The sequence below is a fragment of the Suillus plorans genome, assembly GCF_016647745.1.
Source record: "Suillus plorans strain S12 chromosome Unknown HD556scaffold_2, whole genome shotgun sequence".
Lineage (NCBI taxonomy): Eukaryota > Fungi > Basidiomycota > Agaricomycetes > Boletales > Suillaceae > Suillus > Suillus plorans.
The window spans coordinates 1,178,737-1,195,977 of NW_024537386.1; the positions used below are offsets into that span (position 1 = coordinate 1,178,737).

Here is a 17,241-nt window from a genome sequence, read left to right on the forward strand (position 1 = left end):
TACAAAATTCCATGTCACATATGCATTAATCTCCATCAACCCTATGTTCTACGCAAGACATTCTACTACTGATCGAGACCTTTGCAAGAGTCGAAGACCATCGGTGGGGTACAGAACAAACTCTGATTTTTCGAACTACATGAGAATCTGAGGTGTCCTCTCCATGAGCCACTCTACCTATATATTCTACGAAGTCGACCATGTATCAAAATATAAGGAAGTGACTTGGACCTACCTATGGCATAGGAACACCCTGGAAGTATTGGCCCCAGTCGTCAGACGAAAATATGTTTGATTAAATACTCTTAAGTCTATCGTATGAATGGAATGTTAGTGTTGACCCTCCGCCTGTAGTTATCATATTCCTCTCCAAAGAAATTCACTAATGCCCTCTCTTCAACTGCTCCGAAATCAGTCAATGCATCCACGAGTGATATAATAAATATGTACCTTTGATACGACGCGAGAAAAATCTCCACAAGACTAGTACGAAGCCAATGGAGCTGATAGGGTTTTGCAAAACCAGCTGGGTCCCTAACGCCCAGTAAAAAAATCCTGCGTATGATGGATGGCGGAACGCCCTGTGGAGTTACTTAAGTGTATGTAATGGTATGATCAAGAAGATGTTCCACTCACGAGTATACACCATCAGTTACTAATCGGTGCGAAGGCAGCTTGCGGAGAGCTACGATATGAGAGAAGTTAGTCGAAGCCTGTATCATTGCCGATGCACGCAGTGTCTGTCCGATGACAGCCATGATTACACCTAGCGAAGATTCATCAGCTTCATTCTTGCGAGCCAATCGCAACTAACCAATCGTTGAGATATAGTGGTAAGCCTTGAGCGATGGTTTGAAGTATAACGTGATTAGGTATTCCACAAGAGCGGTCCCATTGGCGACGTGATACATAGCGCCATTATCAAGTAAGAACGCTGTCACATCATTTAGTAGATATCTTTCAGAGTTACAAAGACAAACTCACAGTCAACGCTGCATTTGTCACGGTTCCAGCCTGCTGTGACCGCGAATTCTCCCCAGTGGAAGCCAGACCAGGCGGCAAGGAAGAAGCCCAGCTGATATGTGGCCCACCAGTGATCAGAGATGCCTCCAGTGAGAAAGAGTGCCAAACCAAGAGAAAAGATACATCCTAATACAAATGATATCATGGATGCTGCAAGCGGTGTATTCGGGATATTTTCATGAGGTTGATGGTTCACGGGTATAGTTTCTAGCGTGTTCGTGTTCGTGTTCCTAGTGGTAGAAGCGCGTTGTCGCAATCGGTCCTCAAAATTGTTGGGAACATCAGAAGACATGAGCGTTTATGAGCGTTTATGAAGATAAAGTACTGAATATAAAATGATTGAAATTCTGATGAGGAGAAACTGTTTGGTCTTGTTGAATTCACAAGGCCACGATCGAATCACTCCTCGGATGATTCCGCGTACTGGTCCACAGGTCATGCTTCGTAGGGTCTTATGGCTACCGGTGAGGGATTGCCAGCTGAAGTTCCTGAATCAACGCTTCTTGGCTACTGAGGCTCACCATGAGACTTCTCTTATCAGAAACATGGCGCTGGTAGCCCACATTGGTGCGTCTGCCAGAACGCGTCTCATGAACCAATCTGAAAAAACACAGACTCCGGGAAAACTACGCTTACGGAGTCCATACTACACAAGTCGGCCTACCTGGCAGCCCCTGGATCAGTTGACACTGGCAGCACTACGACAGACTTCTTGCCTGCCGAACGAGAGCGCGGCATCACAATTCAATCCGCGAGCATTCCGGTCAAGTGGGATAAATGGACTTTTAATCTCATAGATACACCAGGTCATGCTGATTTTGGTATGGAGGTGGAGAGTGCAAGTCGCGTTGTTGACGGGGCTGTCGTCCTCATTGATTCAGTGGAAGGAGTCGAAGCACAGACTAAGGGCGTTTGGCGACAACTGGATCGGTAAGTGCATACCTTATTTCGACCACCTATGTTTCTGAAGTCATTTTTAGATATGGTGTCCCCACTAGGCTTATGTTTCTGAATAAACTTGACCGACCGGGTGCTTCTTTCAGGTCGTCGTTGGTCTCGCTACTTACCCATAGGCTGCACCCAAACCCCATGGCTTTGGTATTGCCAGTTGCTTCCTTCCGTACTGAAGATTACATGCGAGCCGAACCAGGTATTCAAGGGTTGGTCGATCTGGTAAAATGGGAAATTTGGAAATGGACGGAAGACGGCCACTCTACCATACAATCCCTTCCTAGAACAGTCGAAGAACTCGAGACAAGCGGTATCCTTCCGACAAACCATCCCATGATACCGCACCTTGTGGCCGCTCGGACAACTCTTTTGGAAAACCTCTCGATGTACTCTGATGAATTGATGGAACACCTACTCGCCCTGCCGCCGGGACCTTCATCGTATCTTGATGTCGAAATGTCTGCAATCATTCCACATCTTCGTAAAGCTACCTTAAGCAATGATATTCTGCCTGTTCTTTGCGGTTCTGCGATGAAAAGTATTGGTACAGAATTGGTAATGAACTACGTTGGCGAGCTCCTGGCAAGCCCAATGGACGTTCGATTAGACGCAGAGTCAGCTAACGGACCACTGCGCCTCTTAGCGTGGAAAGTGAGCTGGGATAAACGCAAAGGATGGATGACGTTCGTTCGCGTGTATTCCGGTAAGTTCAGCATGATTTACACAGAGTATTGTTCATCGAGCATGCTAGGAACCCTCAAGCGTCAGAGTTCTGTATTTAACGTTACCAGTGGTCAGAAAGAGAAAATTTCAAAGGTTCTTCTCCTATACGCTGCGGAAGCACAGGAAGTCGAGTCCCTGCCGTATGGCTCCGTCGGAGTCATCTTAGGCTTGAAGTTCACTCGCACAGGCGACACTCTTGTCGATGCTCGCCATTCGTCTAACTCATCGCAAACATCCCTTCGAGGAGTAGTTCCACCACCCGCGGTTATGTCAGCCTCCGTCATACCCAAGTCTCATTCTGACCTCGACCCTGTACAAGAGGCTTTGCATGCTCTATCTCGCACAGACCCTTCTGTTCGAGTCGATATGCAGGAGGGCCAATTACTTGTCCACGGATTAGGTGCCCTGCATCTCGAGATTGTCGAGGGGAGACTACGGGACGAATGGGATGTCAATTTTGAATTGGGTAGCCGCCGCGTCAGCTATCGTGAATCTCTAGGACCTGGGCTTAGCTCCAATGTAAACAATTGGACCACTGAGGTTTCAGGAAAACCAGTCACGATCAAAATCCTGATGACGATGGAACCTCTTGCTGACGACGAGCAGGGGGATCCAGTCTGGGATGGCAACCTTGTCTTGGGCCCAAGTGGAAAGCCTCTGTTGTCTCCAGATGCCTTCCGGGATCAGCTGGACCCTATGGCCAATATCGCTCGAGGCTTGTCCAGCTCTCTATCGAATTCACCACATACGTCCCTGCCGCTCTCTCACATTAAGATTCATGTCACGGAGTACAACCTTCCCCGCGACATTCCAACGTCCATTCTTGCCGGTGCTAGTTCCTCCATTCTACGAACTCGAATACAAGAAGCAGGAATGGGTCCCGTGTTAGAGCCATTCATCAAGCTCAAGATATCTCTTCATGAGGACACCATGGGAAAGGTTGTCAAAGATCTTACTGAAAACGGTGGCGAAGTTTTGGACCTTGCTTCCGATACGCCAGCTATGGATGGAGACGAAGTAGTTGCATACTCCACGGATGGATTGTACATCCCTCCAGAAGAACTATCGCCCTCATCCGCTGCCTCTACGTCATACAAGTTTTCAAATGATGTTCCACGGCTTAAACGCACAATTCATGCAGTCGCACCACTTAGCCGCATGCTAGATTATTCAACCCGTCTTCGTGCATTGTCTGGGGGACATGGTCTCTTTGATATGCTGAACGCAGGATTCAGACAAGTCTCTGAAGCACGTAGGTTGGAGATATTAAGAGAGATAGGACGTGCATAAAATTACGGATCGAGTTTAGATATCTAATAGACTATGTAGCCTTACTACGAAAACTCCCTCACCTCATCTGCATCCCCGAATAATACCGCTCCATCCATCTCATCATCGTCATCTGCAGCCGCAACGTGCATGCCACCAGCTGCATTAAGTGCTTGGCTAAATATCATAAGATCATCACTACCGTAACCATCAGAATCAGAATCAGGGGCAGGATCATTGAAGAGGGGAACTGGAGGCAAGGTCTTTGCTCGAGGAAAAGGAGCCGGGGTCAGGCTTCTACCTCTGTCAAACTCTGGCAGGAAGAGAGGCGTGCGGGCTCTTTGGCTGTTATTGCTAGGTACGAAATCAGGAGGTGCGATTGTCGAGCCTCTTAATGCCTCGTTTGTTAGGGGTATTACGGATGGCGCTCGTGTGACAGATCGAATTGGAGGCCATGGCTCCACGACTACGCAAAGACAGCGTCCAAAGATGTTGAAACCTTGATACTTGAGCTTCAGTGCTAGCTTGTCTTTCTTGTCGTCTTCGTCGTCGATCTCCATGAAAGGTCGACTTGGCTCAGAAGTAATTACGACGGCTTCCGAATCAAGAGTAGGTTCCATAGTAGATTCCAAGGACTTCTCTGTGTCTTCTTGTTTAACGGTGGTTGATATTTCAGCGCTGTGATCCATCACAAGGACATCGTGGTCACTAAGTTCCTCTTCAGGGACCTCGTTTTGCTGGGTAGTCTCGGTTGGGCCAGCCATCTCCACATCTAGAGATTCATCAGAACTAATTTCCACAGGGTCCTCGACGTCTTCACGATAGCCCCCGACAGGAATCTTTCTCATTCTCTGCGAACGTCGAGTCGTAGCAGGAGTCTCTCGAGAAACTCCTTGTGTCCTATCCATTTCACTGCTGTCATCTGAAAGGCTTATGACTTCTTCTTCTTCTTCTTCCTCGTCCTCTTCATCACTATGAGCTCGAGATCTGCCTGCCGTCTTCCTTCTCTTGCGGCCAGAAGCTGCCTGAGTATCCTTATTCTCCGATGCTCTGTTTTTTCTCTTCCCACTTCTGCTCTTGGACTTTTCCGGCTGTGGTGGGGGTATATTAACCTTGGAAGAAGGTGGGGGTGCTGGAACAAATGAACGCGTCTGGAGGGTGTCAGGATGCGTTTGGAAGAGATACATTCGAGTTAGCTTGCGCGCACCTTAATGATTACATTATGAGGTTCCGTCTTCTGGAAGAAAAAGGCAGCCTGATAAGTCTCTGCAAGTGGATTATATATTGAATTCGCAGTTTCGTATACATAGGAACCGTACCTCCCCGATGAACATCTACCGCTCCCTTCCTCCCACTCGAAGCCCCAGGACCAAAGTGGATGTCTTTCTCGGCTTGTAACTTTGGCAAAACCCTGAAAAGATCTGAGAAACATTCACGAGAGCTACGAAAAAACAGACTGACAGTGGTCGCAGATCAGCCAGGACATGCTGTAGCACTGTGTCCGACATCCAATCTACGTGTCTTTCATCGAGGTAGAGCTGATTACGGTGGTCATTAGAACAGGTCGCGTAGTAGGCACGGAGGTGCGCTTACATACAGAGGTATCACTGAACTTGCTGATACGCGAAGGTAGTATGCATTCCGTACGCTGAAGCCAGCCATAGGTAGATACTACAGGCTAGGAGACAACGGACGAACTCAAGTTTGAGACAGCACTGGGCTGCTGTGTCCAACCTATTTTCTAGCACTAGAGCCAATTGCAGTCGTGAAGTACCTGAGTACTGAGTCCCCAAGCTCGGGGGTCCTTAGTGCTTCCAGGATTTCCTTGCGACACTATAGTGCGGATAACTTGAAGTAGAGGAAAAAGCATGTATTGATGACGTAACTTGTCTTGTAGTACGTAGTCAGCCGATTAAAATTATGTTAATTGATCCCGCGGAAGCAAGGCCACTGCAGCTATTTGATGCAACGGTCCGATTAATGTGATCGCTCGGTGAATGGTCAGATGGCAGGGGTACATACCAGTAATCGTTTAGTAAAGTTATGTAACGAGCACATATCTAAAGTATATAAGCAGTTCAAATATTCACCGATCACCGCACTTGCAGTGACCGTAACTTATTTACCGGAAAGAAGCAATGATTGAGCTTACAAAATATCGACTAGTAACTTAGTCTCACCGGTGGTTTACTGATGGTAGACCGGGTCCCCGGGAGGAGCAAGAAGATTAGATGTCGAGAGGTATGCTTGAAGAGGGTTTGTTGACAGGCAAGTTATCTTGTGGTCCTCTCTAATGTTTCGCATTTCTGACACATATCCAGAATCCAACCCCGTTGAGAGACTCATCGAGACTGATACCTGGGCTAGCAAGATTATAGAGACGCTCGTTCGATACACGTAAGCCTGATGCCTAGATCAATGAACTACATGGTTTCACTGATATCGATAGATCCTTGATCAACTGACAATGAGGACTTCGTCTCAAAAATAGCATCGGGATGTGTTAACACTTGAAACACTTATTTTTTAGCCACTAGCCTTTAAATATTCATCACTTCTGATACGACTTACATCATCGAATCACGGCGATGATGCTCGTTTTGACCACATATAAATGCCCTGGATATATACAGCACGAAACCACCAAGTCTGCCCGTTCCCTCACATCCATCCTCGAACAGTTGTATGACCTGAGTCTCAGCAAATGATCAACCTAACTCTCATATATAGTTATTTTGCAGGTTTGTGGAGAGCCAACTATATGATGATGGTGATGTGTCAATCTAACCTTGCATGTGGTTTCGCAGTTGCTTCTTCTGCTGGGGTAATATATGATTGGGGTGAGCAACATCATATGTTGCTGTGGAATCACTAATGTTCTGACGGTGTTGCCAGCGCTGACGTTTGGACAAGAGGTGGGTTGATGATATTACCAGCGCAGTCACGTTGCTGAGAATAGTATGATAGATCGAACTGATCTGGGTCAGCAGAATTCCAATCCAAAAAACTAATTCACATATATGATTGATGCACAGAGGCAACGATGGTCGCTGATGACCCTTCTGTATCTTAGTGTGTGTAACTTGCATTATAATGTGGTCGACAAGTTGTGCTAACCTAATCATATCCTAGGTGCGCTATTTTGGAATTGTATTTGTTGTGTATGTCTGGAAAGCTAAGCGACTTGTATTGTGCTAATCAATCCGTCTCTCACACTCAGCATCAACATAATGTGTATGGCTCATCGCTTACACGATGTTTGTTTCTTCTGACCGGTGGCATACAGATAGTGCTCCGACAATTTCGATGACGGGTACAGTGAGTATTCTACACATATTCCTGCCATTACCATTCACTGAACCGCGCTTCCATGTAGGGCATCAGTAAAACCTCGGGTCTATTTTCGCTAAAGATTTTGAATTTATTTCTATTTTTCCGAGTTTTACCAGGTTTGAGGAACCATTAAGGTGACACGAAAGACACGATGAGAAAATTGAGAAAAATGCCACTCGTCCTCTGAATTCTACTTTGCAGCTCATGAAAGTCACTTATGAGGCATTAACCGACAAAACAAAGTGGTAATAATAGAGAGCAAACGGTATCACATCATCTGGTGGAAAGTGCAAAAAAGTGATGAAAATGGGAACACAAAGTAAAGTACGAAACATTAGCGAAAAGAAGAGTACGAAACGCTAGCGAAAAGAAGGGTGGCGGTGCAGAGAGCGTGAAACGAGACTAAAGACAACAAAAGGCATTATGAGTGGTGGTGGGATAAGCAAAACGCGATAGTATGAACTTGAATCAATGGCAATGATGGAAGCGGACAGCAAGCATGGCGGGAACGAGGTCTATCAAATGATGTTAGCTCATGAATAACGCAAAAAAAAAAAACCAATATTACTAGTTACCAAAGCATGGCACGCCTGTCGATGTCCTCTGATTCGTCATCGCCATTGAGGCGAAGGTACTTCTCGAGGCCAGCACTGCCCGATTTCTTGAGTAACTTCTGCGCTGTTGAAATCATGTCCCTCAAAAAAATGTCCCCCTTTTTCTTTACGCTAGCCAAGTAAGCTTCGGTTACTGACCCCCAGTTGTTGATGGAAAATGCGTGCTCGGTGGTGCTGTAGTTGCCGGTCCACTTGTTGAGGGTCTTCGGTGTGCGCAGCTTGCGCTTCAGTTGTGCAGGACGCATATCGAGGATGTCCACATCAATATCAATGGCACCAGCGCCGAGGCATTTGACAGCACGTTCGAGCTGTCAAATGTGATAAGTCATGATTCTTGTATGGTCAGAATACTTACTGAAGTTGCGCAGAGAGCAAGAACACCAGCCATGCCACTGCCAGCAGCCAATACATCTGTTTTGATGGCGGTGACATGAGCATGTCCAACAATACTGTGAAGATGAGCGGTTGCAAATAACTGTATCATGAAAGGAGACCGGAATGCTTTCATCTTGTCTGAGTAGTCCAAGTCCTCGAAGAGGAACACAAACTCCTCCATAAGCGCTTCGCTAAGGTCTTTTGGATGTGTGTCTTCGTTCCGAGCGAAGAAGTCAATCATAATTGCAAGTCCTGTTGAACCGAAGTTGCTGCGCCACTCTGCCAGACGCTGAGTAGCCTTATTGAGATCACAATGAGTTGGCAATAGTGCTACAAAAAAAATTGCTAGACGCACAACACCAAAGACAGATCCCTGAGCGGTCACCTTGTACTGGAGATCTGGATAAATGACATCAAAAATGCATTGAAGCGCTTCAACAAGAGAGGTATCTGCAAACTGCCAGAGATCATTTTGGCTGCCGGCCCACAGGTAAAGGGTCGAGAGAAAATGTTTGGGCCACCGTTGATCCTGACATTGTGGAGGGAGATCACTGTTCCGGTAGGTTGAGCGTGACTTATATCGCTTCTCGATCCAGTGACCGGGCAATGGAACGAGCACGGGTTTCATATCATCATCGGCAACTTCTTCAGTCTTCACCTTCTTCGCAGGTGGCTTTGTTGTAGCAGCTGCCTCAGAGACAGCGACTGAAGTCTGTTGAAACAAATATAAGTAGCAATAACCGTTAATGAAATAGACTTACTGAAGATGTTACCCGCATGGCCTTCTTCACGACCGCTCCAACACCAGCTGTAAGCGGAGCCTCAAGTTCCTCATCTGAGGACAATAAGTGAAACAAGACCTTGCGCTTCTTGTTATTCGGACGGTGGAATGATAAACCACTGCCACTGTCACTGTCCTCAGACATCTTCGCATCTTCGTTCGGGTTGAAGTCGTCCTCCAGAACCTCCACATCATTCTCCACGTCATCCTCTGCGTCCATTGGATCATTGTCCTCGAAGTCTGTTAGGCCATCATCCTCGAAGTCTGCCTCTATGTCTGATGGCATGGAGGCCTCCACGTCCATTGGCACATTGAGATCAGACTGGCCCTTCGAGCCCATTGTCGCATCATCGGTCCTCATGTTGGTAGTGATCTATATAGTTCACTTTGTATTAGAATCAGTAAGACTACATATGCTCTACGCACCTTAATAAAAGACTTCTTCTCCTTTGTTTTCGAGGCGATTGTTTCAAGGCGTTCCTGGGAATCATCCAAAGTGTCATCGGCAAAGCCGCCAACAAGAACCTCAGGAACAGGTTTGTTAGTAGTAGCAAGATTGGAAGAGACTTTAGGTTGGCGACTGGACTTGGTATTTACACCTGATACAGATGTAACCTGGGTGCTGGGTGGCCCATGCGCCAATGAGAAAGGGGAGGCAGTGGTGCAAGACTTGGAAGCGCTTGAAGCTTTGGACCTCTCATCTGGTGTAACGTCAGATACCCAGCCATTGACATGTCCTGCCAATGAAAACTTTAAGTTGGTCGACCTGAATTTTGAGGTTAAGTTAACAAAGAATAGTGTTGATTCGGTAAGCATCAACATGGTTTTGATCAAGTCGAAAAGACGTACTTCGCAGATAACTTTCCTTTCTTGTCTTCGACACGTGGTTCCTGGCTTCTGATTCCTGGCATTGCGATCAAATCTCGGGCATTGTTGATTGCATCTTTTAGTGAGATCTTGCCACGCTTTTGAGTCTTCGACTTCTCACTCATTTCCTCTTGAACATGACTGCTGTCGTCTTGAACATGACCGCTGTTGTCTTGACCACTTTCATCTAGGTCCTCAACAATGTTAGCCCCATGTAAGTGAGCCTCATTTGATGCTTGTGCACTCACCAGCGTTTCCTGTTGTCAGGAGCTTCTTATCAGGCGCTGTTCGCTTCACGACAGGGCGGGCACGAGGTTTCACTGGCTTTGGCTTGTTCACGACGGTGAGTTCCTCCGCCTTTTCCATTTCTTTCTGCATGGCTGCAAGCCGTTGCAGCCCCTCAAGCGCGGCCTGCTCTTGAACTTCGCGCGATTCCTTAAGAATCCGGTTGTCCTCTGCTATCTGGGCCTTAGTCCGTCGCTGATGTCCTTTTGCTGGCAGGTCAGGCAAGCCTGGATGCTTGTTTGCATTCTGTGGGCGAGTGCGTGACTTCTGAGCGGTGTCGGACATTGCTGACGAGTAGCGGATTTGACAGGCTCTATGGCAAGCTTGGGACGGCCAGGGAAATGTAATGAGTGGTCAGTAGAATGGTTGAAGTTGAAAATTGACAACCAATTTGTAAGTTCCGTACTTAAGAACTAACCAAACAAAGTTTGATCGCTAATTCAATTCGCTACTAGCAGGACTCTCTGGTCTGCGCACCTGTAAAGTTGTCCAAACCATCAAGTAAGTCCTGCATTATTCTGTCTTTTCGCGCCATACTTACTTCAAATGTCTACACTTCCAGCCGGTCACATCAACTAGACACATTCTTTGGCTGGCCTGAGCTCAGTCACTTGGAAATCAACTCAACAAAAATGCAGGTATCGATTTATTTCAGCCATGCACTCTTATTGACGCAATCTCAAGTGTCTTCACTTTCTGTGATGCCTGCTGATATTCCACGCATCCAACCACGCCGACGGGACCATAGCGCACTCCAACTCCCATGTGGAACATGTTCAAGATGGTTCAAAAGCTCTGCTGGGCGAACAAAACACCGAATTTCGGCACATCCTGTGATGCCAGTACCGCCTCAAGACAACCATCGAGAATCTCTGGAACCTGTTCCCCGAACACCAAGCCCACACCCATCTCACAATGAAGACAATGAGCGTGATGTCGATGTGGATGGTTACCAGGGCAATATGGACGAACATCTGCGCCAACAATCCCCCCATGCAGACGTCGACACAGAATTTTTTGGGCGTGGTGATCATCTTTATCGCAATTATCACACAGGTCTCAACGGTACGTCAATTTACTGCCTGATACTCTATCTTTAATGAGCGCTATTACAGGTAGACCATGTGATGTAAATGGTGTATTCCTCCCCCCTGGCGCTCCACCTCCATCTCCTGAGAATCTCGCAACCAATGACTGGACGCCTTTTCGAAACCGCACAGAATTTGAAACGGCCGAGTTCCTTTACAAGCACAATCAAATGCCAGCTGGTCAAATTGACCGGCTACTAGATCTATGGGCATCTACCCTCGCAAAGCACAATGACAACCCGCCGTTTGCAGATCACCGTGATCTGTACCACGTCATTGACAGTTCGCCCTTTGGGGATGTACCATGGCAACGCTTTACGGTCGCCTATGATGGCGAGAGACTTGCAGACGAGCACAAGCCCTGGATGGATGGCGAATACGAAGTCTGGTTCCGCGACCCACGTGAAGTTGCGCGTAATATGCTCGCAAATTCGACTTATGCTAACGAGATGGATTACTGCCCGTATAGGGAGTATTCAACTGAGGGCGACAAGCGCCAATGGAAGGATTTCATGTCTGGTGACTGGGTGTGGGATCAAGCAGTAAGTAATGCATTTTTTGTTTCGTAATGTCTGATATTAACGGCTCTATGTATCTAGGACGAAATCGCGAAAGACCCGAGCACTCTCGGGTCGACATTTGTCCCTGTCATCCTTGGCAGCGACAAAACGACAGTTTCAGTCGGAACGGGTAACAACGAGTACTACCCGCTCTATGCTTCCATTGGGAACATCCACAATAATGTTCGAAGAGCGCATCGCGATGGTGTGGCCGTCATTGGGTTCCTGGCAATGCCGAAAAGTATGTTTCAATCCTGCAATCTATTTCTATAACTGACTAACTATGATACAGCTACGCAGGAACATGCTGAAGAACCTTCGTTCCGAAGATTTCGTCGACAGTTATTCCATTCGTCCCTTTCCAAAATTCTCGATCCGCTCAAGCCGGGCATGACGACTCCCGAAGTAACGCGTTTCGGAGATGGCCACTACCGGCATGTCATATATGGACTAGGGCCTTACATAGCGGATTATGAGGAGCAAGTTTTATTAGCGTGCATTGTCCATAATTGGTGTCCAAAGTATGTCTTTCATTTAATATGTATTTACATGGTCGCTCACATTATTCTAAAGGTGTGTTGCAAATCGTGAAGATCTCGACGAAGATGCGCTGCCCCGTAGCCGCGAATATACAGAGGCACTCGTCGAAGAAGCTCCCTCGGGAGATCTTTGGGAAGACTTCGGAATAGTCGCGCAACTTGTGGTAAGTCATTCAGCGTTTTTCTCTTGTTTTCATTTACAAAACTAATACTATTTCGACAGCCATTCACAAACGACTTTCCCCGAGCCGATATCCATCAAATGATATCACCAGATATCCTCCATCAACTTATAAAAGGCGCCTTCAAGGATCACCTCGTGACGTGGGTCGAGAAGTACCTCCGTCAGACACACAACAAACGGAAGGCACAGAAAATTATGGATGATATTGACCGCAGGTGAGCTCGGTTTGTATTTGGATTGCTTACTTTTTTATCATTGCCATAGAATTGCTGCTGTCGCCTCGTTTTCAGGCTTGCGACGATTTCCTCAAGGGCGCGGATTCAAGCAGTGGACAGGAGATGACTCCAAGGCCTTGATGAAAGTGAGTCGTCATTTTTGTGTATTGTTACTACCTAATATTGAATCCTTTAGGTCTATTTACCTGCTATCGAGGGCCATGTACCTCAAGACGTCGTTCGCACCTTTCGTGCGCTTCTAGATTTTTGTTATCTAGTACGTCGCAATATCATCACCGAAGACTCTCTACTTCAAATCGAAGATGCGCTCTCTCGTTTTCACCGTTACCGCGAAATCTTCAGGACAACGGGTGTCGTCCTTCACTTCTCCTTACCTCGTCAACACTCGCTCATGCACTATGTTCGAAACATTCGACTCTTTGCTGCACCCAATGGTCTCTGCTCGTCAATCACCGAGAACAAGCACATCAAAGCGGTCAAGGAGCCCTGGCGACGATCGAGCCGTTTCAATGCGCTTGGTCAGATATTACTGACCAATCAACGGCTCGACAAACTTTCAGCACTGCGAGTCGACTTCACGCGTCGGGGGATGCTCACTGGCACTTGTCTCTCAGCAGTCAATGCCTTAGGTAAGTCGCGCATTTCTTACGAGATATATTTCAACTAATTTGCATAACAGTTCCTGCGCAGATCGACCAAGTTGATGAAGACGGCGGGGCGGCAGCACTCGCACCTGCTCAAGCAGCAGCAGCAGCAGCAGATATGCATGTGCCTGCTCCTGCTGCACCACCTCCACCTCCCTTGATCAATATTGATGTGGACCTCGACATAGACGACGGGCCCACCGTTCTACAAGCGTTCGTAACGCTGGCAAAAACCCGCCGTAGGTGTCCTTTTTTCCTGATTTTCAACGTAATACTGAACATACTGTACAGAGGGCAAAAATCGCGCTCAAACCATTCCTGAACTCGCCGAGGAACTTGATATTCCTCACCTATCTGACCTTCTCAGACGCTTCTTATTTCAACAGATGCATCCTGATGACCCCCGCGATCCGTCCAATGTACCTCTTTCTGAATGCCCCCTCTATCTCAGCAAAATTGCAGTCTTCAACTCGGCATCATCGCGGTTTTATGCGCCGAGCGATTTGAGTGGTATTGGTGGCATGCGCACTGAACACATCCGCTCTTGTCCCTCCTGGCGAGGTGGGCATTCACGCAACGACTGTGTCTTTGTCAACACAGACTCTAGTCTACCTGGCATGCAAGGTCTCGAAGTCGCGCGCGTTTGCGCATTTTTTTCATTCCAGTACCGGGGCGAAGTTTATCCCTGCGTTGTGGTTCGCTGGTTCGACAAAATCGGCGATGCTGCAGACGAAGACACGGGAATGTGGATGGTTCGTCCAGGAGAGGGTGCAAACAATACTGCTGGGTACGCAATCATTCATATTGACGCCATTTATCGCGCTGCCCATCTTATTCCCGTGTACGGCACGGAATTCCTGCCTCCAGAGCTCAAATTTTATCATTCCTATGATGCATTCCGCGCCTACTACGTCAATAAATACGCTGACCATCACGCCTTTGAGATTGCATTTTGATCTAGCTACTTGTACACTATTTGAATCTATAATACTCTTTTCTCTCTTAATATGCATTTTCTCTCCTTTGTGTGGCAAAACCAATGGACCGCTCCTTTGCGCCTTTGAGAAATTTCGGAAAGATCGAGTTATCACTCCTTGTATTAATTTTTATGCCTTAGCGCCAGCGCCAAGGCAAGAAAAGTGGGATAATGAAGGAAAATAAATCCGAGGTTTTACTGATGGGGTGAGTGAGATCCTTGATTAGCCTGCTAGTCCAATATAATAACCACCACAGCTGTGAGTTTGTATCGAGCGCATAATCCTCTGAGGCTAATCACTGACTGGATTCGTCAGGTCTTATCGTGTCCATCGTACAAAATTGGATAAACGTCGTCGCAAATGTAATCATAGGCGGTGAGCTACTATGCAGCTCCAATGTCTTGGTTATGTCAACTTGACTAAAACATCATGCAAGTCATCATGGTTGTTCGGCTACGTGCTGTATATCAGGGATCCAGAAAGGTTATGATATTTCTCATTGTTACCTTCCTGGCTGTCAACATCTTCTACTGCGTTTTCGCCGTAATAGCAACGAGGTATTTGTCAGGGGGTGAGCTCATTTATGTATGAAATACCGCTGCACCAGGCTCATTGACGATTGCAAGAGGAGCTCATTCTTTCTTGCACCTATCGGTGCAATGTCGTCTTTGAGGGGGGAGAGAGTACACTTCTGTATACCGTGACTTGGATACTCACTACCGCATGGGAGGTTGTCGCAGTGTGTCTTACAGCCTGGATTGCTGTAAAACACTTTCGTGAACTGCGACAGCATTCGGCAAATGATCTCGTCGAGGACGGTTTAGCGGTATTAATGAAATCCCATGTGGCTTACTTTGCAAGGTGAGCTGATAATGCAAATGTGTTCTCTTTTTCTTCGATTGAAATTTCACACGTACTAGTTTTGTTGCTGCTTCTTGCCTTGAGCTTGGTTATTTGTCTCCTGCGTTCTCAACGCCGGTATGCCTCTGACCTCTATATATGGATCGCTGTTCATCGTTTTTATAGGACCCAAGTTCCCTAGGACCTCCGATTTATGCTGGCGTTGCCAGTCTTTTTTCGCTCATGCAATTATTTGTGCTGGGACCACGCCTGATCCTTTGCATTCGAGAACATTACGCTCGAGTCGAGGCTGACTCCTATGCAGCAACAGGCATGAGTTCAATTGCTTTCCAGGAGCGTGTGCATGTGCAAACTAGTAATAGTGTGTAGCACGAGATGTGCTCAATTTGATCAAAAGATGTGAAGAACTCTGCGAGCAGGAGAATTCGTTTTTATTTTCTCGTCGTGGTACTTATTTTAATTGAGATATTTCCAACTACTTACTAGGGCATTATATTGTTGAGACGGGCAACTTGGCAGCATGTTGTAAGAGATGGAGCAAGATGGAGAAACATTTCAAAAATAAAATATAGTAATCGATTTCCAGCAAGCGGAGCGGTGGGCTTGAAGTTTGCGCCCTGGCAACCGAGACGCACGCGGGTGGACGACGCTCCAAGGTCATCATAAGATTATATATTGTGGAATTGTGGATGGATAATACTAATGGCAATACAAATGAATTGGTTAGTTGGATACATAGAATATAAAGTGATCAATGAGAACGAGAAACCAATTAGAGTTGTCAGATGAGTTAAACATAATGCCAAGGATAAAGAACGAGGGATTCATGTCGTGAAGCTAGCGTAGAATGGCCATAAGAGGGCTGTGTGATGAGTTGAACAAAGTGAACAGTAATATAGAATGAAGGAGAGGCAGTGAAGCTGAGGTAGACCGGCTACAACAGGTCAATTTTCAACGCCGAAAAAAGACTGCAGCTCATTGCATCTTGGCCCTGGTAGACGTGACCCGGGGCATCGCTGACCCCTGCCCAAACTGGACCTCGTTCAGGGAGCGGTGCTGAGGAATGGGGGGCGAGTATGTCTCGTCAGGAATTGGTGACAAGAAAGTAAGGACGGCTTCACCGCGGGAGGATCTACAGTCGGGATCGAAAGTGAGATAAATACCTCCATCATTCATGTCAATTCCTAGTGCCTGCGAAGCCTCATCGAGCTCATCACCCGGAGCATCGATTGAATGAGTGGGCGCGGAGGTAAAAGCGAGCTGATTAACAGGACCATAAGCGGGCCGCGTGAGCGTGGTAAAAGCAGTGGCCTCGTAAGGAGCAAATTTCTGGGAGCGGAAAGGCATTGATGTTTTCGGCCTTTTCTCTTCTACTGGCCGTTTCCTGTGCATAACGTGGATCAATCAATGACTTGAATATTCGGTCGAGGTTGTGCATACCCGGTGAATAATCCCCGTTGTTTCTGGGGTATATTGTTGTCATTTTCACATGAAGTCCTTAGTGTAGCCTTCTCCGCTTCAGACATTGGCGGTGGAAAAGAACGCAGACAATCATCAGGCGTTGACTTGCGCTGAAAGCGAACTTGCCGCTGGAAGAGAAGAGTGAGTCAACATTGTCCATCTAATAGTATATATGCCACACACAGCTGAGGTGGCATCATGCCAGGAACTAATAAGTGCAAGCTCTGCAGATGATGGAAAATGTTCGAGCACGAGCGTTGGGTAGGGGGGTTCCATATTGACCTGGCCACCAGTGGACGAAGGTGCCAAGGGCATTGACCTTGCGCCAGTGGGTGTGCTCAAGTATCTGGGCAACAAAGGAAGCTCTTTGTCTACGTTGAGATACATGTTAAAGATACAGATCAGGATGGTGAAGATATAGATTATCGAAAGCAACCCCAGTGAGATAGTATAAATACCAGAACAATTTC

The 17,241-nt window shown here is 47.0% G+C and overlaps 7 protein-coding genes across 7 annotated transcripts; 3 read left to right on the plus strand and 4 right to left on the minus strand.

Moving 5' to 3' along the window:
• Nucleotides 1-311: 311 nt before the first annotated feature.
• On the minus strand, nt 312-1,315 carry HD556DRAFT_1436652 (Isoprenylcysteine carboxyl methyltransferase family-domain-containing protein; the record flags this gene model as incomplete). Its single annotated transcript, XM_041305593.1, has 5 exons — nt 312-400; nt 451-581; nt 637-766; nt 815-934; nt 985-1,315. The coding sequence occupies 5 exons, from the start codon at nt 1,313-1,315 to the stop codon at nt 312-314; spliced, it is 801 nt and encodes a 266-aa protein (XP_041167177.1).
• Nucleotides 1,316-1,403: 88 nt separating this feature from the next.
• Nucleotides 1,404-4,009, plus strand: HD556DRAFT_332430 (P-loop containing nucleoside triphosphate hydrolase protein). The gene is made up of 4 exons (XM_041310303.1): nt 1,404-1,590; nt 1,638-1,953; nt 2,004-2,677; nt 2,726-4,009. Exons 1-4 carry the CDS (start codon nt 1,434-1,436, stop codon nt 3,985-3,987), a joined length of 2,409 nt encoding a protein of 802 aa, XP_041167178.1. The 5' UTR covers nt 1,404-1,433; the 3' UTR covers nt 3,988-4,009.
• Nucleotides 4,010-4,031: 22 nt separating this feature from the next.
• On the minus strand, nt 4,032-5,835 carry HD556DRAFT_1260827 (uncharacterized protein; the record flags this gene model as incomplete). The annotated part of the gene is given in 5 exon segments (XM_041299043.1): nt 4,032-5,162; nt 5,174-5,232; nt 5,286-5,377; nt 5,428-5,504; nt 5,560-5,835. 5 exon segments carry the CDS (start codon nt 5,626-5,628, stop codon nt 4,032-4,034), a joined length of 1,428 nt encoding a protein of 475 aa, XP_041167179.1. The 5' UTR covers nt 5,629-5,835.
• Nucleotides 5,836-7,870: 2,035 nt separating this feature from the next.
• Nucleotides 7,871-10,506, minus strand: HD556DRAFT_1303115 (uncharacterized protein; the record flags this gene model as incomplete). The annotated part of the gene is made up of 7 exons (XM_041299581.1): nt 7,871-8,221; nt 8,269-8,586; nt 8,644-9,000; nt 9,050-9,442; nt 9,496-9,835; nt 9,919-10,123; nt 10,185-10,506. 7 exons carry the CDS (start codon nt 10,504-10,506, stop codon nt 7,871-7,873), a joined length of 2,286 nt encoding a protein of 761 aa, XP_041167180.1.
• A 1,098-nt stretch (nt 10,507-11,604) lies between these two features.
• Nucleotides 11,605-14,496, plus strand: HD556DRAFT_1323575 (uncharacterized protein). The gene is made up of 9 exons (XM_041301441.1): nt 11,605-11,851; nt 11,909-12,110; nt 12,162-12,390; nt 12,443-12,572; nt 12,632-12,807; nt 12,857-12,953; nt 13,004-13,457; nt 13,508-13,711; nt 13,764-14,496. The coding sequence occupies exons 1-9, from the start codon at nt 11,675-11,677 to the stop codon at nt 14,426-14,428; spliced, it is 2,334 nt and encodes a 777-aa protein (XP_041167181.1). The 5' UTR covers nt 11,605-11,674; the 3' UTR covers nt 14,429-14,496.
• Nucleotides 14,497-14,878: 382 nt separating this feature from the next.
• Nucleotides 14,879-15,819, plus strand: HD556DRAFT_1532680 (uncharacterized protein; the record flags this gene model as incomplete). Its single annotated transcript, XM_041309533.1, has 4 exons — nt 14,879-15,020; nt 15,076-15,310; nt 15,370-15,427; nt 15,476-15,819. 4 exons carry the CDS (start codon nt 14,879-14,881, stop codon nt 15,677-15,679), a joined length of 639 nt encoding a protein of 212 aa, XP_041167182.1. The 3' UTR covers nt 15,680-15,819.
• A 466-nt stretch (nt 15,820-16,285) lies between these two features.
• Nucleotides 16,286-17,158, minus strand: HD556DRAFT_1436658 (uncharacterized protein; the record flags this gene model as incomplete). Its single annotated transcript, XM_041305594.1, has 3 exons — nt 16,286-16,694; nt 16,751-16,899; nt 16,955-17,158. The coding sequence occupies 3 exons, from the start codon at nt 17,156-17,158 to the stop codon at nt 16,286-16,288; spliced, it is 762 nt and encodes a 253-aa protein (XP_041167183.1).
• Between the last annotated feature and the right edge of the window lie 83 nt (nt 17,159-17,241).